The sequence below is a fragment of the Neolamprologus brichardi genome, chromosome 16 (genome assembly GCF_056152115.1).
Source record: "Neolamprologus brichardi isolate AB-2024 chromosome 16, ASM5615211v1, whole genome shotgun sequence".
In the NCBI taxonomy this organism is placed as follows: domain Eukaryota; kingdom Metazoa; phylum Chordata; class Actinopteri; order Cichliformes; family Cichlidae; genus Neolamprologus; species Neolamprologus brichardi.
Window position 1 is genome coordinate 23628473 of NC_142119.1, and position 23340 is coordinate 23651812.

At 39.1% G+C, this 23340-nt stretch overlaps 1 protein-coding gene across 1 annotated transcript in view; it reads left to right on the plus strand.

The window, feature by feature from the left end:
• The window catches only part of hs6st3b (heparan sulfate 6-O-sulfotransferase 3b), an 85762-nt gene extending 62533 nt beyond the window's left edge, over positions 1-23229 (plus strand). The window contains exon 2 of the mRNA XM_006788419.3: positions 17622-23229. Coding sequence (XP_006788482.1) covers positions 17622-18390 — 769 coding nt within the window. The 3' untranslated portion in view covers positions 18391-23229. The remainder of the gene's footprint in view (positions 1-17621) is intronic.
• The last annotated feature ends 111 nt before the right edge of the window (positions 23230-23340 follow it).

Below are 23340 nucleotides of genomic sequence, written 5' to 3' on the forward strand. Positions count from 1 at the left end.
AACTGCCACTTTCCCATGAGCTAAAATGAGATGACAGATCTCATTAAAGATACGCAGCAATTCAGATTTGCGTGAGTGGTACCATACCTTAGCTGCATCTTAAGCCGAGGGTTTGCATCACTGTAAGCTTGCGGTATAGGTTGTGCACATGGTAAAGATCTTCCTGGGCTGGGTTATTATAATCGAAATGAAAAAAACCCATGGCAAATCATGATGGTGGGAGAACTGCCATAGCCGTTCGAAAGACATATGTGTCTACAGTAGCTAATCCAAGCTCCAAACATAGAGAAGAAACAGATGGGAGAGGCGCAAATGTTACGCTGCTGCAGCTGCTGCTTATTGCGGCAATGACACGTTTTGTGTTTGTGAATCAGGAACCTTTGTGTCAGCGACTGTGGGGTGCATGAACACCACAAAGAACACGTAAGGCAGGGAAGCCTGTGACGACCCAGCTTGAGGTGTATTTCATATTCAGCTGTGTGCTGATTTTACCTGCCAGTGACATCTTTACCTGTTATGGCAGGAAGCTAAGATTTGTTCCTCAGTTTGATATCTTCAGAAAGGCATTGAAATGGCGGCAAGAAGAATATTCCACTGATTTAGCATTGAGTTTTAATACCGGTGTTGTGGACAGTTTAGAATCACTTATCTAAACTGATGCGTCTTCTTTTTATTCCAAGATTTCTTTTAAAAAGAGAAAAGAAATACAAATAAATAAACGTGCTGCACATTGCGAAGCTCCAGTTTTCACTTATTTATTGCAAAAGAAATTGTGACATTTCAAGCACCACTGCTCTTCATCGGCTTTCATCAAATATCACTTTTTATGTGCATTAAAGAAGTGAAAACTGGAGGCCCACAATCTGCAAAGCATTGTTTTCTTTCTTCATTGTTTGCTAGTTTTCAGCACAGCATGTGTATGTTTTTTTCCTCCAGTAACAATTACCAAGATTAATGGTTACTCAAAATTGTAGCCTTATCTTTATCTATCTCACACTGCAAGACAAACAAAATCTGCCTAAACTAATAAAAATCAAACAATCTGTGTATTTTCTATGTTTACACGATGAGTTGCCTAACAACAAAGTCGGGTGTTGCAGTTAAGCAGATGAGAAATCTCCAAAAAGGTTTGCACGAGGTATCAATTCTTCCCTTAAATATGTTACATTTTTCAAATCTTTCTTTTCTGCATTATAAAATGAAGAATTGCATTATTTTTCTTTTCAAGGGCAATTTTCTTACCCTTGTTGTGTCTGCCACTGCTTATACAAGCACTCTCTGAATGCACACCATGTCAAGCGCTGGCAATGCCAGCTTCCTGACAAGTAAATGAAAGGTCCCATCGTTCTTCTTGTTTCTTCCCAGGTGACACCCCCTGTCCCCATTCCGTCACCATCAAAAAGCTGAACAAGATGCACAGAACCTCAAAAACGGTCCATTACGGGCTGCCAGGGGGAGCACAGACACCATTAGGGAATGGTATCAGTTACAAATAATGCATGTCTCCAGTCTCGTTCTCATCTCGTGTGCGAGAAACAGGACAGCCCAGAGATGAACAGATGCACTGCAGAGACCGTGCAGGCTGAATAACGCCCTCACTCTCACAGGCCAAGGACATCTGCTCACCAGAGAGATGGTAAAGACAAGAGCTCCCCGTGTAATCCTCGTCTAAAGCCACTAAACAAGCATACAACTGAAACACTACAGCACTGATGCTGAAAGCACGCTGCGTTTTTTTGTGCTCCTGTTTATTACGGCCTACAGAGAATGTCTTTATTGTCAGGAGGATGCTTAATATCACAGTTCATAAAGTGGCTCGATAAAGGAGTGTTCTCATCACTCTGCATCACCTTACTCCTGGTTATAGATATAAATTTTCATGACTGCTAAAACTGAAGACCTCAGGGATGGAGGAAGTCTTTACCTAGAGAAGTAATATCCCTTTAAGCTCTCTTTCCAATGCTGTACGGTGACGCTGTCTGGCTCTCTTTTTCACAAGGTTAAACACATAACAACTGTAAAAGATGGACGAATCAAGATGAATTACCGTACAATCAAATGAATTTGATTGTACGCTTGCCTGCTCCGCACCACATTATCTCCCTGTAATACATTTCATAAGGAACGGTGCAGATAACTAAAGGGAACGTGCTGGTTTGCGCTTAATTAAGATCACAATCACTAATGGGTTAACTTCTTGCTGCTCTTTGCTCTCTCTGTAGAAGCTGTCTTGAAACACAGACATGACACGCATCCTCTCAGCACAACTGAGACGCTCTATTATAATAATCTTTGCATGAAAATGATCTATTGCAGCAAAGTCTTGTCTGAATGATGCAGGACTTCGCTGATGAATAGCTGAACGACGGTGTGTTCACGCCGTTGACTATTTTCCTCCAAACTGTGATATGTGCGTGACAATCTCAAGATGTAATCTCAAAACTCTAAAGCCTCACTCTTTTTAATGCGAGATGCCATTAAGTTCTGAGGCGTTTATGTCTTTTTAATGAGAGAGTTAAATTGCCTTCATACGCAGTGAGTTTTGTGCAAATGAAAACCTTGCAGACTATGAATGTCAAGTAGACGACTAAATGTTCCTTGGCGCATTGTCTGCCACAGCCTGTAGCATTAGGATGCACGCTGATGACCATGTGATGAGTCTGAGCACTACTCTCTGCTGGAAAATGTTTAAAATGTAATGAACAAAACGTAAATGCATAACAGCAAAAAGAGGGGTGAAAAAAGTACTAAAATCTCAAAAATTAAACACATTTTCAAGTCGAGTCATAGCAGCAGAGAGACTTGAGAAATATCTACACCGCTGTGGCCTTTTGATCCAGAATATCTAGACATCTGTATCCTGCAGAAGATAATTCCTTTGGAGCAAGCGATATCTGAAACATCTTCACGCACAGCAGGTTTGTGACAGTTACAGCACAAGATATCAGTTATTTATTGCTCGCAATACATTTTCTCAAATCAGCTCACTGTCTTCTACTTTTTACACCACATCAGTGCTGAGGTTAAAAGTGTTTCTTCATCTGATCACACAAAGTCTTTTTCTTATGATAGTCCTTAGGTAGTTGCCACAGGTTGGCTCGGTGCATCCTGTGACACAGAGCATGGGTGAACTTCTGTCACATGATAACAGGTGGCTGTCTGTGGTGAGGTGGGAGAGGGCATAACCTCTCATCTGTTTACGAACAGTCTCTGGCAGTCGATTTGAATGCCCCTCGAGTGCAGATTGATGACCTTTGGCCCATTTCCACTCACACTGCCATGACAAGTTTCAGTCAGGTGTTCCAAACCAGGTGTGGTGCTCTCTAGCTCTGTGAAAAAGTAGAAATAGGCCCATTCCCTTTTTAAGGAAATAGTATTGAGATGTTTGTAAGATGTTTGTGATGCAGTAAAAAAGAAAAATCTTATGAGGATAGCATCACATTACTTTGATTGCATAATTGGAGACTAAGTATCAGAATTTCAGGATCAGGGCCACTCCTCCAAACATGCTCCTTCCGGTTCTCATCTACAGTGGGATGCAAAAGTCTGGGCAACCTTGTTAATAGTCATTATTTTCCTGTATAAATCGTTGGTTGTTACAATGAAAAATGTCAGTTAAATATATCATATAGGAGACACACACAGTGATATTTGAGAAGTGAAACTAAGTTTATTGGATTTACAGAAAGTGTGCAATAATTGTTTAAACAAAATCAGGCAGGTGCATAAATTTGGGCACCACAAAAAAAGAAATTAAAATCAATATTTAGCAGATCCGCCTTTTGCAGAAATTACAGCCTCTAAACGCTTCCTGTAGGATCCAATGAGAGTCTGGATTGTGGTTGAAGGTATTTTTGGACCATTCCTCTTTAAAAAAAAAACATCTCTAGTTCATTCAGGTTTGATGGCTTCCGAGCATGGACAGCCCTCTTTAACTCACACCGCAGATCTTCAGTAATATTCAGGTCTGGGGACTGAGATGGCCATTAGAGAACGTTGTACTTGTTCCTCTGCATGAATGCCTTAGTGGATTTTGAGCAGTGTTTCGGGTCGTTGTCTTGTTGAAAGATCCAGCCCTGGCGCAGCTTCAGCTTTGTCACTGATTCCTGGACATCGGTCTCCAGAATCTGCTGATACTGAGTGGAATCTATGTGTCCCTCAACTTTGACAAGATTCCCAGTTCCTGCACTGGCCACACAGTCCTACAGCATGATGGAACCACCACCATATTTTACTGTAGGTAGCAGGTGTTTTTCTTGGAATGCTGTGGTCTTTTTCCTCCATGCATAACGCCCCTTGTTATGCCCAAATGACTCAATTTTAGTTTGAACAGTCCACAGCATCTTATTCCAGAATGAAGCTGGCTTGTCCAAATGTGCTTTAGCAAACTTCAAGCGGCTCTGTTTGTGCTGTGGGCGGAGAAAAGGCTTCCTCTGCATCACTCTCGCATACAGCATCTCCTTGTGTAAAGTGTGCCGAATGGTTGAACGATGCACAGTGACTCCATCTGCAGCAAGATGATGTTGTAGGTCTTTGGTGCTGGTCTGTGGGTTGATTCTGACTGTTCTCACCATTCGTCGCTTCGGTCATTCCGAGATTATCTTTTTACTGCACTACATTATTCATTATCAAGTTAAGGCTCTATTCGAGCCTTAACTTGAACTGAGTCTGATTTTGTTTAAACAATTATTGCACACTTTCTGTAAATCTAATAAACTTCATTTCACTTCTCAAATATCACTGTGTGTCTCCTATATGATATATTTAACTGAAATTTTTTATTTGTAACAACCAACGATTTATACAGGAAAATAATGACAATTAACATGGTTGCCCAAACTTTTGCATCCCACTGTATATAGGTTCTCCCAGTCCTACAAGGTGTTCATTCTCGTTTTAGTGCCCCACCCTCCCTCCACATTTCAATTCTTAACTTCTTCACTTCTGTTTAGTACATGGGGATCTGCCAGGCCCAGGAGCCGCCACCAGTCCCCTCCGAGGCTTTCCCCAAACTGCAGCTCAATTCATGTCCAAGCCATTCACCTTTACCTACTAAAACACTGCCCTTAATAAAATGAGGACGTGGGCCCTGCTAGTGAAACATTATGTAAGAGTAGGTGATGGATAATGAGCACTGATTTGTAAATAAGTGCACATGAAGAACTTGGGCTTCTTATATAATACTATACTATCGCTCAATGATGATGGCTGACCCTCCCTGAGTCTGATTCCCACTGAGGTTTCTTCTTTTAAAATAGAGTTTTTACTTCCCACCATTGCCAAGTGCTTACTCATACGAGATCATTGGATTGTTTGACAGACATAGACTTTATTTAATCCCACACAGAGGAAATTCACTTGTTATAGCAACACAAGAAAAAAAGTGAATTAGAGATATATTAGAAAAACTAGAAATAGAAAAAAATATAAATAACTTGGAGAACAGTGTACAAAAAAGCCAAAACACACACTGAGATTTTTCCTTATATATACATAGAGTACAGTGGGAGAAATAATAATATACATGTATTTTTAAACAGCATTTATCCTGGGTGGGTTTTGTACAGCCTGACTGCTGCTGAAATAAAGGACTTGCACTCCATCCTACATTGTCACGGTAACAGTCTACTCCTTAAGGAGTTAGTTGTTGTTGGGGATTTCTCTGTATTATCGTAGGGTGTTTACCTCCATACAATTAAAACTGAATATATTAAAATTGTATATATTTATGAATAAATTCGACATGTATGACCATTACAGGATTAAATGTAGGACCATTATAATAACAATGTCGACAATTTCTTCTGCTGAATGTGAAGTTTTTTAATATTAAAATTCAAGATATTGTGTCTTCATTGGTTTTATCACATACCATATTTATATTTAACACTGAGTATATAAATAAGGGATATTATTTAAATATACTGAGTAGTTACTAATTGAGTGTCTTGCAGTCTCAAAGTCTGTTGATACTAATATAACAAATTTCCATTTAACAGTGTCATCCTCCTCAAACATCTTCATGCAAGCATCCAACACAACTCTCAGGCTGTCGTTTTAATGAACTGGGATCATTAGAGTTTTATGCAGATTTCATGGGCGTTGGTGATCTTTCATTTACGCAGCAGAGTGTAATACAATACATGAAAGCATTAAATTATAATTAACAGTTTTCCTTGAACTTTGTATTTTGATACCCTTTTCTTCTCAGCTGCTGCTGGCATGAATTTTCACCTTCATCGCTTGTTTATATGACACGATTTTTATCAAGTTAATCTGACACAAACTCAGCCGTGTTTGAGCTTACGTATGAACGGGATCAGAGATAGGAGCGCTTCACACTTACCAGAAATGCTGTGATGTTTCTCTTTAACATGCATTTTCCATTAGGACATGCTTCTGTTGATGGTAAGCAAATTCTTATTATACAAAGTGTACTGCGAGGTTTATGAATTTATATCACTGCTGCAGCAACAATATACATTGTTTAGTTTGCTTGAATGTTCAAAGAGTGAGCCCCAAGTGGAGATTTTTTTTGTTTTTTAATGTTCTCCAATCTAAGTGAGATAAGCATCAGAGTCCAGCATCATTTGTCCTTTGGCACTACAGTGGACAGGCTGATAAAGAAAATACAATAAAGGGCTGCAGCTTCCGGTAGGTAACAGATTACTTTCAAGGTTATTTCTTTCTTTTTTTTATCCACAGGAGGCTGTAAATTCAAACTTCCTCTGAGAGCTTTGATCTGATTGTCTTCTCTGCTCCGACTGCTCCTGCGTTTCCTGTTCAGTCTAAGACAAACTACCACTAGTTTAACAGATAGAGAAATATATGTTTAGAGATGATCATACACCGCTTGGGCAGGCTTTTTATACATTTTGGCATAATCATGAAGCATTTCAGGTGAGTTACATCTGCTGTATTATTCAAAGTGTTAAAGAGTTTTTCATTTACACCATCCTTTTTCTTTGGAAGACTCTGCTCGTGTGTAGTTGTTATTACTATAATTTAATACACACTGAATGAGGAGTTGTCATAGATGACTGTATCCTTATCTGTGTGGGTCTACCTGAGGTAGTTTAGCTGAGGGCAGTGCCACTGCTGTACCCGGGCTCTGGTGTCATTTCATTTTCTAGTTTAAAAGAACAAATTCAAAGTCACGATCTGTAAATACTGGAAACAGGGATTGTCATGCTTAGCGTGTAATTAAAAGAAACGTGCTTTACTGCCTAAGTCCCCGCTGTCTTGGTAATTTAAAGCAAACGCTTCACAGCTGATTTTTATGAAATGCTGTCTTAGTTTTACACCAGATTTCAGACCAAATCTTCCAGAAAGTTCAGTGGGAGATGAGACTTTGTGTTCTTTTTGGTCAACAGTGGTTTTGTCCTTGGACTCTCATGTGGATGGCGTTTTTGCCCAGTTTCTTTTTTAATGTTGAATCATGAACACTGACCTTAACTGAAGCAAGTGAAGTCTGAAACTTCTTTTATGTTGTTCTGGGGTCTTCTGTGGCGTCTTGGAGCTGTCGATGTGTCTTGGAGTAATTTTGGTAGGCTGGCCGATCCTGTACGGGGTCACCACCGTTCCAAGTTTTCTCCATTTGTGGATAATGGCTCTAACTGCAGTTTGCTCAGTTCCCAAGGCTCTCTAACCCTTTCCAGACTGATAGATGTCAGTGACTTTGTTTTTATCAGCCTTTAAGTTTCTTTAGATTGTGGCAAGATGTGTTGCTTTTTGAGATCTTTTAGCCTAGTAAACAGGCGTGGGTGTGACGAGTGAAACGGACCTCTGCTTTATAAAAAATGTGGTTAATCACAGTTAATGATTTAACAACGGTTAAGGTCAATGACTTTTAAGCTACAAAACTGCATTTTGTAATTACTTTTTGTGTGAAATTTAAACTAGTTTGGTGATCTGAAACATTAATGTGTGACAAATGCAGAGACAACTAAGAAATCAGGAAGGGAACAGCTATTGTATGAATGTTTTTCTTGGTGAAAAACAAGAAGAATTCACCTTTTACTCTTCAGCTGCTCCATCTCAGAGTGAATGAGAATAGTTCATAGTACATACAGCAAATTATGATTAAAAATAAAAGTTGGGCATAGCTGTCCTGCTTCCTTTGCCCTTGCTGCTGGAGCCACATTAGCGCTCAGCCTGCTGTTGACATGCTGAGGGAAAACACCAGGAGCTACCTCTCTGAACTTGTTAGACATCTGCACAGGATTCAGCCCCACTATAGTTATTAACTGTTTCTGCTGTGGTGTTAAAATAATGGCTTTCTTAAGTGTGTTTCCACCACTGAAAAAGAAACAAAATCAGAAGATATAAGTAGAAATTTCAAGTAATTATGTCAAAGTAAGATTTTAGTAAGTTGGAAATTTGAGATAAGAAACTGAACTTTTGACTTATGGATGGGAAAAAATGTTTTCCATACTTGTTTTTAAGAATCAGTAATTCAAATTCATTCTGTGTTGAATCCATACTATGTAAAACAATTGACAAAGATATACGCTATGACATTGATGTAATAGCCAGACTTTAGTTCAGGGCTGGACAAATGTTAAATAACCAATTTTGCTCTGCATACCTTCTTTTTTGAAAATGATAGCTAGTGGGCACACGTATACTCAGCACTGCTATTGAGGGTCACCAAAATTAAGAGTATAAGGCATCAGGCAACAGATGTAGGCTATGGTGTACAAAAAAATGTTCATTTGCTGTATTGTCGACACATTTTTCAGTTGGAGAATGTAATGAATTATTTACAACAACATAATAATAATTTTCCTCAAAATCACAAATTGTGTTGTCCCTATTTTTGTATGAAGGTCCTTAAGCTTAATTAAAATACCTCCCTACTTAATTTAAACTAATCTCAGAGTATCTCTGCTGTGTGACGACAGGTATTTGCACAACAAGAAAGTGTTACAGGTACAACCTTTTGGGCTTTCAAAGTTTATCATGTTGTTGAAATTCAGGGAATTTTTACTGTATTAGTTGCTGCAAGTTAGTCATCTGAAAACACAGGTATAACCATCTTCTGTAACACCTTTCATTTTCCTTCATTTAAAAAAAAATCTTCTCAGCTTGACATATGTTTTAGTTTTTTAGATATATCCATTTACCATGCTGAAATTTTTTTTTTGAGACAGAATTAGACTAGTGCTGTGTTGCCGTGACTGTCATCAGCTTTTATCAGTGTCGTGATTTACCTGACTGATGAGTCTTCGGAAAATAGCTGCAAGACAAAGAGCGAGAAAGGAGAGTGATGGCTGTTTGTATGCAAGTGCTGCAAGCGGGTGGCAGCGAAGAGAGACAATGCACAGCATAACTAGAGACAAACACAACAGATACAGAGGGAGACTGACGAGTGAAATCAGCAGCGTGATTAATGTGACAACCTTTAAGAAAAGGTTATGGATCCGGGGGGAACACTAATGTCTGTAGGACATGGGGGAGAAGCAGAGGGGAGAAATGGCAGGAGTCAACTAAGGTGAAAAATTACAGGGATACTCATTCATGTGGAGTACTGTACTCTGTGCTGTGTCTTCAGAAGTCCACTCCTAGAGATATTGATCTCAATGTATGGTATGTTTTCCCTTTTGAATGGCAGTGCTGAATATTGTTATTGAGGCTTTTTTACACTCTGTGGAATTTCAATATCATGAAAAAAAAACAGACATAATTTAATATACATGAGCTACAAGATGTTGTACTAACCGCGCATGTTTGGAGGTCTTCTTTACTATTCACAGCTATACTGACTATATGTCTTTAAACCTTCTGTTTCTATTTTTGTCTATGCTAATGTTGGCCACTAATAGCAGCTGCTAACAGCTTTTGACTGTGAGTTTGGACTTTTTGACTCTTCCACAACAAATATGAGCAATAAAGTTCAAGTACACAGGGACCATTTTTAGATATTATTTATTCACCATGAAGCAATTTTTTCATTAGCTTAAAAATTAAACTAACGTTTTACCGACTACATCAGGTTTGTTTTTGAGGGCTGTGGTTATTTTTTGTTTGGTTTGTTATGTCATCATTTGCTAGCAATTACATTTTTAGTTTAAAATGATGCATTACTGGGTTACTTCTTGCTGGGACTAGATTACTTTTTTAATGCCTGTCATGTCTGGTAGCTCTTGCAGTCAGAATCAGGACCATAAATGCACACAGACTCTCTACAGGCTCATCTTAGTTTTATTTTTCTGTTTATACTTTGATTTAATTTGATTAATTTTAATTATTTTTTTTTTTCATTTTTACTGTTATTTAAGAGTATATGTGTAATATGACAAAGTGGTGAGAAAACAGATGAAAAGATAAGAATAAGAGGACAAACCACAAGTAGAAAATTTAAAAAAATTTCACCATAGATGCAAGTTTAAGAGTTGTTCTGTTACTTTTCTATTAATTGTTTTTGTTACTATTTTGCAAGAGGTAGCTGTTTAAGCCAGTGATCCAATACACAGGTACTCGTGTTGATCATTTTGATAATTAAAAAGTAAGAATTGATATGGCGTTAATAAGACATATTTAATAATACTGCAATATCCACGTGCCGCGTGTGTACTGTAAGTTGCCATTATGACCCTTAAAGCTGATAGCAGTTAGACTTTGGAGATTATTTATTAATTCATTTTTAATTCATCTTCTTCACTTTTGGTATCTGTTCAATGTGATTGGTCTTTTGGAATATTTGACATACTTTTTTATATAGTTAGGGTTTCAGAAACTCTCTCCACCTTGTTGCAAACATATTTTGTTAAAAAATGGATAGAAAACACCATTAATAATGTCAAAGATTGGTTAGTTTGACAGCATTTTTTATATTTTTATAATTTTATTACTTTTTATTCTGTAATTATTGTTGTTTTTATTTGATTTTTGATTTGGTTGTTGTTTGCTTTGTAACAGGTTTTTGTCTCAGAAACCAGCTCTTATTCCCAGTAATGGCTGCTTATTGCCGTCTTCCTTCCTAGAAACCCACGTTCGGGGTTCCAGCTCTTGTTTGCTCTAAAATGCATCTGGCACCACTTGCTAAGATCACCAAGCATGGCACAAACACAGAGGGGGCTAACTATAGGAACAAAATGGATTTGAGATTAGTAGTGCTTCATGTTCTCTGCATCAAATTTGGTTGAGTTGCAGGTGAGAATCTTTAGAGCGTAACTTCAGTGTCACTCACTAGTCACTCCTGATTGTTGTTCAGTCTCTTTTTTTCCAGTTTTGATCATGTGGAAATTAAATTTTCAGCTTTTGACTGAGTTTTTCAAGTCACACATAACTGATAATAAGCAAACGGAGATTTATTTTATTTCAAAGTTCTCCCAAGTTTCTCTCATCTGCAGTGCCCAGAGGTTGTTCATTTTCACCTTGCAGTTCTGCAGCTGTTACTGACTAAATTTAGGATTTTTTTTTTCTTTCCCCAGTAGAAATTACATACAATAGCCTGGGGCTTAAGTCAGGGTCTGATTGGTTAATTAGTAACGAGTGGAAACAGCACTCATGTATCATGGCTCAACACCTCACCCATTTGAATTGCTCAACAAACCAAAGATGTGAGGTTGATTTGAATATTGCTTATAATCACGTCCAGGTTGCGGCACAGAAGTGCGCAGGCCTCTCTCTGCTCTAACTTCAGCCGAACATTATGTGTTAATGTTCCCATCGCTCATAGCACGAAGTTGACCGAGAGCCCCTTAATGGCCCCCGTAGACGAGTGGCATGTAACTTCAACATCTGACTAACGAATGTGGCTGTGGCCCTTTGAGGCGTTTTATCCCCTCCACTCACCCTACCCACAATTCCTGGCTGCTGCTCTAAAATGTTGAGAGGCTCAAAATGACACAGGGGGGATGAGCATAACAGAACATACAGCGGGGAAAGTAGTAAAGATGAATATGAACCTATAAATTAAAATTCTCTAGAATATAGAGTAATTAAAGAGACATTAAATGTGATACACTCGTTTATAATCTTTAAAGTCTTGCAGGGATCAGGCAGTGTAATGCTAATCATAAATACACCCCGGCTCATATGAGGCAAGGTATTAAATTAAGTGGTGAGTTTAGCAGAGTTAAAATAGACGGACAACAACAAGGACTGAGATATTTTGAAAAGACTCATAAGGAAGATGCTGCCAAATAGGAGAATGCTGCTGTTTTCATCCTCACTATGTGACTGTAACAATCAGAGATTGATGTTACATGTCCTCCATAATCCGACTGACTCTCTTGACTGTGGCGGCTTCATGATGGGAAATATGTTCATATATTAGCAGTAAAAAGATGTAAAACAATGTTATTCTTGATGCTCCTGAACCACAGAGGAATAATGGAGAGAAATCAAGGCTGTTACATTGTGAGAATAAATCAGAGAAGTCAAGAGACAGTAAGAGCCTTCACCCAATACAAAAGCACCGCTTCACCACCACCACCACCACCACTCCCTATCACACAAGCACGGCGTCTACATCCCAACAGCATTACTCAGTCCCATTGTTGTACTGGGACCTGGTCCGTCTTTACTTATTTACTGCTCAGTGCGTTAGCCTTTGCTCTGAACCACTTTTTGCCCAGCTCACAGCAATATATTGTTTTGCTTTTCCCTATTGTCTAGCCCACCCTCAAGCACCTACAACAATATCCAACTCCCACACACGAATGTCTTGATAAGTGAATTCAGTTTGTCCACTTTCAAACAAGATGAGCTCAGGCTGAAAGTGAAATGTCCTTTTCAGCAGCCTGCAATCAGGGAGAAGCAGTGGGCTGGAATTGTGTCACTGAGGCTAATTACAGGCAATTAAAAGCCAGTTGTCTGTTCACTGTCACCGGCTGAGGCTGGAACTACCCGTTTCTTTATGTAGTATGGGTTTAGGAGGTTACATTTCTTTGACAATATTCATTGAACAGCACTTCAGGGGTCGGCAGCTTCAGTCGGTTGGTGGATCTGATGGTCACTGAACAACTGGATTGATTGCTATGAAATTCTCATACAAGTATTAAGGGGTTCGTACAGCATGAAATCAGTCCCCTGATTTTTCTTGTACACTCCACGAGGCTGTTTTTGTTTTTAGGAACATATCTCATGTCAGTTTTGGATGGATAGCCACATAATCCAAACTAATTTCAACAATAATTTACCCGTCGCCATGCATTTTTAATAACCCGACTCTCTGATATATCCTGGTGTGCCATCTGATTCTGATCTATCTATAAAATGATGTTACCATGAGTCTTTGGTTTATTGTTTTTGTCTGTGAACTATTAAACTTGCTAAAATGAGTATGGTTAAAACGGAGCATTAAAATGTTAGAGTTGTGATTGTATTAAATATGCTCTCACTCTCTCTCCGAGTGTGCAGCATGAGTATACTGATATTTACTACGTATAAGCTGTTTCAAGCTTACAGAAAATTATTAGATTTTTGTGCACAAAGGAAATGTTTTTCCAAAAGAATAAAAAATAAAATATATCGTTTATACTCCCGTGAACTGTTCTGTCACATTCCATAACAGTTTTTTTGTAGCTTTCAAGCTCTTTGTTAGCACTTTCTTGTCCTACCGTGAATGTCTTTAAACCGAACAAGGCTACATCTGCGTCTGTTACTTTGCTACAAGTTGTTTCTGGTTTATTTTCACATCCAAAAAGGAACGATACAACAAAAATGTCTTTATCTCTTTGTGGTTTAGCATGAATATTAACCTCTTGAGACCCTGCGTCCTCTTATGGGATCATTCCATTTAGGTTTTTCTGTACTTTCTGCTTCATTCTGCTCAATAAAGCGTTTCATAGTTAGTTGTGTCCCAAATTCGACAAGTGGCACAAAAACAAACCAATGGAGGCCCAGTAGAGTGCAATCAGATAAAGAGTTTATTAAGAACACACGTGCGGGAAGAAGTACACAGCATCACATCTGCGGACTTCTTCTGCCAAAAATACACAGAGAATGGTTTATATATCATCAGGGTTAAACGCCCCTTCTGGCGTTCTATAACATATTTTTGTATTTCTAAGAACATCATTTGCATCTTTTACAGACAATGAGACAATTTTGAGAGCTAAGGTCAGACACAGAAGTTCCTCTTTCTAACATGATTTCAGGCCCTGGAGATACCCGTGGACTTTTCTTCTTTTTGACCCATCTTCTGTCATCTGTTGCTAAGCAAACTCAAATGCCACAGGTTACAACAAGAAGCTGAATACATTCAGGCCTTCATTCAAGCCTGTTTCTAGATTATATGTACTATATGTGTTTTGTAAGCGTGTATGCAGTTTTAACCTTCTACAGCTCCAAGTCACCTACACAATAGATTGTGAAGACATCGCGCTTCACAAAGCTTAAAACCTTCTTTAATAGACTGAGCATCAACACTGAATGAGCACAAACATGCAATGTGTATAAAGTGGTCTTTGCTGTACCTGTAATAAAAGGTTAATGTAAAGTCAGCAGGTTTTAATAAACATCTTAATGCAGTATCAATACTATAGATTATATCATTAATGATGCAGAATATATTGTAGCCATAAAATAATTTCTTTAATACCACAGTTGCAATGGTGACTTTATTGGGTTACGATGTAAAAAAAAAAAAAAAAAAAAAAAAGCACAAAAACTCGCTGTCAACCTAAGAAGTGATGTCTTTTTAAAATTACTTTCTGTTCAGAGATGATCTTTCATTTTTATACTAATCAGGTCTAGCTAATCCCAGATAGCTTGGAGAAATTAAAAATGCATCCCAAACAAGATCTCAGGAGGTTGCGATTCTTCCTCTAAAACTAAAGGCCTTTTTTATGATATTTAAAATGCAGAAAGTTTTCTGTTATCGTTTCCTGTATTTACTAATACAGTACTATCACATCACCATGACATTGCCTTTGATGGGGCCTGTTTGTCTTTTTGTCCCTGTGTAATAAACAGCAGACTCCATAGCTCTATCGTGCTACTAAGTCTAAAACTCTGGACTGAACCTTTGTGTTTCTTTTTTGTTTTCGTTGTTTTTTTGTATTTTTTTGTTTTTTTTTTCCTGGCTTTGTTGTGCACGGGAAGAACATTGCATTATATTTTGATGTGTCCCTATAACACCACCACTGAAGTACATCAACACGCTACTCTAAGCACTACAATTTTTTTAGTATTCTTTCTGAGTTCTTCGAATATATATTTTTTTATTTGTTATTTGAGTCACTTTGAATGCCCAAGAACCTGCTTAGAATAAATATGTATGGATTACAGATACAGAGTGTGTGTTGTTCTCTCAAAAAATGCTCAAAGTAGCTCTTTAATCAATTATTGAGAACATGAAGCTTATGATTAAAAAAAAACTTTAAATGAATAACAAATACCTTTTTATAGCCATTGAATCAAATTACTGCAAGACATTTTTTCTGTTGTGTCTGTCAGATATAGCTTTCATTCACGTGCTATCAAGCTTCTTCCATGTCCATTATATACGTCTGTATAAATTACGCTGGACTTTAATATTTCTGTCAGCACCTGCTTCTTACTCAGTTCCACTCCCCACTTTAGTTTCCATTTTTATCCATACTTTTAAATTCCTCTTTCATCTCTGTTTAATGGCCCCAGTTTAGTTTGTGCTCCACTGAAGTCATGCTGCTGCTGCTCCTTTAGAGATGAGCATTCTGAGGCAGAATGAGCCGCAATATGCCTCCTATCCATTATTGATCCATGATTAACTAGAGTTCAGCGGGGTTCTGGATTTCAGCACGTTAAAATAGGCTGGGAAATCTTGGCAAGTGGATTCCAAGATTTGGCGCCACTTTGCCGTACAAGATAAGCTGCACTTTTCCTACAACAGCCTTACAGTGTGGTTTTTTTTTTCTGTTTTTTGTGAGAAGTAACTGTGAGGGTGGTACTGGTGTTACCACAGGCCAGAAGTAATCGTACCCCCCCCCCCCCCCGACAGCCATCTGTATCACTCAGGGAAAGCCTCCTCGAGACAGCTCTGCACACCCACTGATCCTGATGTATTTTGACATTGATGTTGCACACAACTGACCTTTGGGCTGTCGAGTGCACTCAAACAACACTTGCTGCATGTGTTTATGTCCCTAGTCTAATGAGGATGTGTCTGCAGCCAACCTACTCCGGGAGCAAGTGCCAGTATGCAGCTGCTGCTACCGGGGATGTAATGACAGCTTCTTGCCTGACTCATACTGGGTAACATTTCAGGAGTGGTGTTCCTTTGGCACTGTTAAGATGAATCTTCATCGCATAAACTCACTTGCATGTTCTTCATTTTGAATTTATGCCATTCTTACATGTGATCAACTTCATATTCTCTCTGTCTTAAAATGTTTTTAATTAAAATGGAATTAATAAAATGTTAATATGGGGGGGAAATGCCAGCTGCATGCTTGGAAGTGCCTCCGGTTTACCAAAAATTAAAGTATACCAAGTGTATTGTGTGCAGATAGTGCTTCACAACCCCTTATCCTTTTCCCGTACTCAATCCTACCAGACAAATAAGCAAAGAGAACTCTTTGTGTAACTTTTTTTTCCCACTCTTGGGTAAGACTGTGCAGATATTTGCTCTTCTGAAAGCACTGAGGCAGCATTGAGAGCTGCTTTGGTCTTGGGGTGAAATCTCAGAAGTCACACACCACTTTACCTGCCCGGAGTGCTCTCAGGGGGGCGGCAGCGTCATTAAATATGCATGAGTCTCACGGGGAATCATCTTAGGAAAGCTTTACCTAGCCAACACCTGTCTGATTTTTGTTTTTCATCTGAATGGGCTTTGACGCAGCTCCAGTACAGCATTTGCTTGTAGAGGTCAGACTGGTACGAAGGACAGTCGTAGCATCAGTTGAGTAGGTTGTCACTCTGAAGCGAAAACTAAAATCTTCTACTTCTATGTAATTTGTGCGCTCGCCCTGTGACAGCTGGGATAGGTCGCTGCTTTTTATGTTATTAGTACAGAGACCGATTGTCAACCACAGAGCTTTGTCACTCACTCTTTTGTTTCATATACACCTTTGTATACTGCAACAATCTTATGCATTGAAGTCGTGATTGGTTCTTTTTTTTTCCATATTGAGTGAAAATGACATTTTCACTGGCATTTTCACTTGGGTCGTGTGTGGGGGTGTTTACCATTTGTTCATCAGCAAACAAAAAAAAAGCAAATCAGATGTGTTCTCTTCTATAAGCCCTGCTGTTGATAACAACAGGATACTCATTTAAATGTGCTACAGATTTCAAACGCGACAGCTGAAACCTCATTATTTTTGCAAAAATGACATGTTTAGGATTTAGCTGGGTCAGTTTTACCCACTTTCTCCATGACTATGGGTTACTCTGTGTCTTGAATCCCAATTATTCTCTGTGTTGGCAGGTGGAAGAAATCTGTGGAATGGAAACAGCCCTATTTCAGTTTTGTAAATTCATTGCTCCGGTGCAAGGGTTCAATTTTCAAGGGCAATATATAGAAACCAACTGTAACAACCTCATTAGTGAGAGTTTCAGTTTTCCAATTAGCATTCAACCTTGAAGTTTTATGCTCAGACAAAAGTCACCATCTGTCAGCGCAATGCAGGGCGACCCTCTGTGATAGTGATGCGCTCACAGCTCTCTAACTGTGTTTGTTTTGGCTGCAGGAACTTCTACTACATCACCATGCTGCGCGACCCAGTCTCCCGCTACCTGAGCGAGTGGAAACATGTCCAGAGAGGAGCCACATGGAAGACCGCCCTCCATATGTGTGATGGACGTTCACCCACCCAGGACGAGCTGCCCACCTGCTACAGTGGGGATGACTGGTCCGGCGTCACCCTGACAGAGTTCATGAACTGCCCGTCGAACTTGGCGAACAACCGTCAGGTCCGCATGCTGGCTGACCTGAGCCTGGTGGGCTGCTACAACCTCTCCTCCATGAACGAAAGCCAGCGCAACCACATCCTTTTAAGCAGCGCCATGAGCAACTTGAAGAACATGGCTTTCTACGGCCTGACCGAGTTTCAGCGTAAGACCCAGTACCTGTTTGAGCGGACGTTCAGCCTGCGCTTCATCTCTGCCTTCACGCAGATTAACAGCACGCGAGCTGCCAACGTGGACCTGAGCGAGACTGTGCGCAAACGCATCGAGGACCTCAACTACTTGGACATGCAGCTGTACGAATATGCAAAGGACCTGTTCCTCCAGCGTTTCCAGTTCACCCGCCAGAGGGAGCACCAGGAAGTGCGCTTGAAGAGGCGCGAGGAGAAGCGCTGGCTGCGGGAGCAGAGAGACCAGGTCAGGCCTTGGCCGCCCAAACACAGAGGCGGTGGCAACAGAGGCGGGAGAGTGGGAGGAGGTTTTGAGAAGGAAACTGAGAGTGACTTCCCAGCCACCACCGAGGACTACACGAGCCAAGTAGCCCGCTGGTGAGGCGCTGGTCCGATAAAGAGAGAGGAGCAAGAGAGAACGGTGGATGGAGACGTTGGACTCTCTCTTGTGCATCTTATGTCTCTCTTTGTCTCTCTCACCATTAACCTGTCTGCTGAATCTATCCGTTTTGTCAGCTTCAGTGTGATCCGAGTGCTCCGCTATTTCTTTAAGAAAACTGCCAAGTTTGAGCCTTGCAGCAGCTCTGTCTTGGAGTACCTTTGGTGTCTTAATCTTTAAATGCTGTTTATTTTTGTCAATTAATTATCGCCCCGGTTCTTTATAAACTGTTGAATGAGATGATAAATTGGTGTGAAAGAAAAGAAGAAGAAGGGAAAAAAACGCTGCTAGAGACATTGCATTGAGTTATTTTTATTTATTTATTTAGTTTATTTTGGCATTCAACATTGATGAATGTCACCGAAGTCAGCATCTACTGTATGTTGCAACTGTTAGAAAATATGACATATGAAAGTTGTGTTAGGGGAACTGGTGGTTGCATGTCACACATCCACTTTGTACTCACAACTGGGGAGAGCGATTTCCAAAAGACACACAGAGTCAAAGTGAATAGTGAAAACACTGAATCTGTTTTCCTTTAACTTAAAGTCAGGGAAACCTTCACTTCACATATTGTATGCATGCAGTACCCATCCTTTAAACCAAATTATAAAAAGGTCTGTCGCTATTGCTTTGTTTGCTCTGCAATATATATTTTATTTTCTCAAGCGCAATACCTTGCAGACTTTAACCCCCCAGCTCCAAAGACAACACAAAGGCAGTCACACAGCAGCTAGATGGCATCCAGCTGAACAAAATAACTTCAGTCACTATCCTGTACTGTTGGTAGAACATTGTATCTGTGGTGGGGGAGGAGAAAAAAGGCATATTTTCTGAGTAATTCCTTTTTGAAGTAGTCAGTTGCAGAGATAAAAAGTTGGTAAATAGTACAGGTGATGAAATGTGTCAGTGTGGCTGGTGTGTGGCTTGACTGTGAATGAGTTGATCAGCATTCAGTTCCCATGCTCCTCCCCGTCACACTGGCTGCTTTTACATATTTGTAGAGCTGACGGCAACTGCACTGTGGGCAGTGAGAGCGCTCTAACTCCAGCAGAGTGCCAGGATACAAAGACAAGCCTCAAAGCAGATAGTTGGAGAAAAAAAATGTTATTTCCTCTCCCTGATAGTTTCCAGTCCCTTGAATCCATCATGTTTTTATCTGGTTAAATAGGCTTCAGTGTGATGCTTTTTATGTTCCTTATCTCTCATTCAGTCACAACCTGTGCTTATCAAATTAAATGTTCACTAAATGTCAGCACTGGAGTCACACTGCTATTTTAACACTAATTTCTCGTGTTTATTCTCTAAATGCAGTTGCTTCAAAACACCTCGTGCGGTACATTTTTGTTTGATTTTGTCATGTTTGGATGATTCATCCAGCCGGTGCAGCAAATGTGTTAAATGCATACTGGTGTAGTGTTTAGAGGTGAATGGGTGCACCTGCCTATATGGATATACTTCAGCTCGGCGAGTGTGTGGATGGATGGGGCAGACGAAAGATGAGGTGTATAACACATTAATAACAGTCAAGTGTTTCAAGTGTACCTAACCATGTTACAGCTCCGAACACTGAACAGCTATTTGCATTTAGATTTCATATAGCCATGCCATTTGTGGTGTATCAGAGGAACATTGATTAAGTGTCTGATTAATGATAATGGGGACTGCAGGATATTTTCACCCATACAAGCATTAAGGTTTTAAAGTTTACTGTTTCTTTAAGTAACATAACATTTTATTTAATAAAGTACAAGTAAGGCTTTTTTATTTATTTTTTTTTTACTGTACTTACTATTTGAATGGGTGCTTTTCATCACTGGATTATATTGACAATACCCTGGCACTCTAGCCCTGATTAAAATTATGTCTCTTGAAAAACGGCCAAAACCGATTCAGCTTAAAGGCTTTTTGAGAGAGAAAAAAATACTGATCACACCCATGGTCCAGTAAGCATCCCATCAGTCAAAACTGTGATATACAGGAGACTGTCCACTCACTACAATGCTGTACTATTGTATAGTATGTACTGTATGTCTTGCATGCTGCACTGTGACATTTTCTGTACAACCATAATGACAACAAAGTTGATTTGCCTGTGATGAAACTACTAATGCTGCATATCAACTGCATTGTTACACCCAGCTGGCGACCTGTCCTTTGCTGCGTGATTGGTGAGGCAGGTGACCAGGTGTCTCACTTTCTGTAGGTGTGCAGATTGTTTTTCATTCAGACATTTAGACAATGTCCCAAATTTAGACTCGATTTAGTTTGGAAATTGAACACATCTCAGAAAAAGCAGCTCAAAACGACATGATAATGAGGTCTTAAAGGACTACTAGACAGAACAATAGCAAGACCCCAGGAGTCTACAATTGCATAAGATCAAAAACAAAGCAAAAGCTAACTTTTGTACATTTGTCATTTGCATGATTATTGCATTAGTAACATATCCCACAAATCCCACAAATTTAATTTGCCATTTATTGGCTCAAAGAGGATGTATTATTATGTTGTTTAAACCTAACCATAAAGAAATGTTGGCCAATCAAAATTCCATAAATAATAGCACAACAGCACAGTCTGATGTCAGGAAAGGAAATAAAGTTATGAGATAAAAATCTTTGTTTTTGTGTTCACGTGTAAATGCAGAAATTGAGTTTTCAAAGGAGTTTTTATCTAAAACACTGTTAACATGAGGATGAAGGGCCAAACACACAGAAAAGACTACGTTTACTAAAATGCCTGTTTATGTGTGGACAGCTTTAGTATGCTGAGTTGTGGTTATAAAAGCAATTGTGTGTAATACAGTACATATTTCTTGTTGTACCATTTATTGTTGTGTGCAATCAGCACCATAATACATAAGGTTGTAATCTAGGTAAGCTAGTGAAGTAATGTGGCATGTTAGCCAACCAGTATCTACAACAAGATGGGATTCTTACAGTTTTTCTACCTGCTACCAAAAAATTATAAACCATCTAATATGAAAACAGTATCTAAAAGATGGACACAGCCATCCTGTTATCACTGACTGGTTAGGTCCTGAAGCTGTGAGCTTTTTGAATGCAGCTGTCTTGGATGAGCAGATGCATTAGCAACCTGCTTTATCATCTATTTGACACATTTTAGGACAATAACTTTCAAAATGAACACGACTGTGTATTTAATAAAAATTAAAACTTGCAAATGAAACCAAGAATGTCATGGGAAAGTGTGCACTGAGGTCTTAGCTTAAGAAAGCAATAACGTTGCTTTCCTAAAGACTACCAAACCAGAACAGTCGCCAGCTGCTGGCTAGGATTTTTACTTGCAACATATTGTTTTCTTTCACAAGGAGGAATTCAAGACTTCTCCTGAGATCATTTAAATGAATGGGGAGAGAGCCATTATTTTAATATCAGTGGTCACTTGGCCATAAATAGATAGGATTTTTTTTTTTTTAAATGCTTTAAAATGTTGGTGATTGTCCAAGAGCTACAAAGTGTTTCTCTTTTCGGCATTTTTTATGTGAGCACACACTTACACGGCATTATTGCTTAATTAACAGCTCATTGCAGAGCGCCAGTCATGCTGACGTGATCAACGTCTCTGTGTCATGTCACTCTCTTATGATGTCTCTGGCTGTATTCCACGTAGCTGATTGGGTTCCTGTCCCTGTGATTTTAATGTGGTAACACCTGTGCTTTTATGACAACTAAAAGTGTGTGCTCTGCGAAAGCCTATTGTACTATATTATCTTACAGAGTTTAAATGCATTTTTAAGCACTTGGGGTATGCATTTCTACTGCTATCTAACCATAAGCTGATTTCTTTTAACGTCATCAGCTGCCAAAAGGATGTCTGTGTCTTTATATTACAGCCTCTAATTAACAGTATAGTAATTTTATTGCACAATTTGGACAGAGGTAATTGCAGTAGAAGAAAACACGGCACTAGGGAATTGTATAAAGCGTTACCATTTCTGCACTGCAGTGCTGCACTGCTGTGTGAACGCAGAATTACAGTGTTCCTCTCATGACAGATGGCATGAGCAGAAACGCCACATAGCTACTAATGAAACACTTGTACAGACTCGAGTTTTCTATAACGTGGGTGTGCATGTGTGCTGGTATATTGGAGGAACGGGAACAGGGGGCATAGTTGTGTGGATCTGTTGTTATTTTGTTTAAAAATAAGTCATTACCTAGAAATGGTGAGTATCTGTTTTTTCAAAAAATGAGATCTCATCAGTTTATGGATCCAGTTTTTTGTTTTCTACTTGCAGGGTGCACTTTCTTCATCGCGCTCTTATCTACGGCACCCCTTCATCTCTTTCTGGCCACAGAAAAATATATGTTTACTTGTTGAAAATGATTAAAACAAGAGTACGCCGGTGAAATTTAAGCTCCTTATCGCTGTGATTTCTGAAGATCTGCATCACCAAATGACATTCTAAAAAGACTTTCCACCAATTAGCGAGGTGTAAATAAAGTGATGAAAAAAAGCATGAATTTTCACTCTAAATTAAAACCACTAGTCCCAGGAATGTCTGACGTGCCATGTTGTTAAAGGAGGATTTCAGTGAACTTGTCCATGAAAGAGTGTCTGTCTTAGAAGCTGATTTATCTGTTTTTTAAAATGGTTTTATGTGTCGCTGGAGAGAGCACTCTTAGTGTAAGACTTTCTATGTACATATTAAAAGTCTTGTGATGAAAAAAAAAATCTAAAGGCTGTTTGGCGTGTTATATTTAATCAGCCATTTTCTTGTCAGACCTTAAAAATATGAGCAAGTCCTGCTTAACACATCTGAAATAAATGCATTGAATGGCCATGAGATTATGATGTGTGCTGTTTTATCAAGCTAGGATTCGTTAACAGCTATTTATATTTTTCTTTTTATTAATTTATGCACTT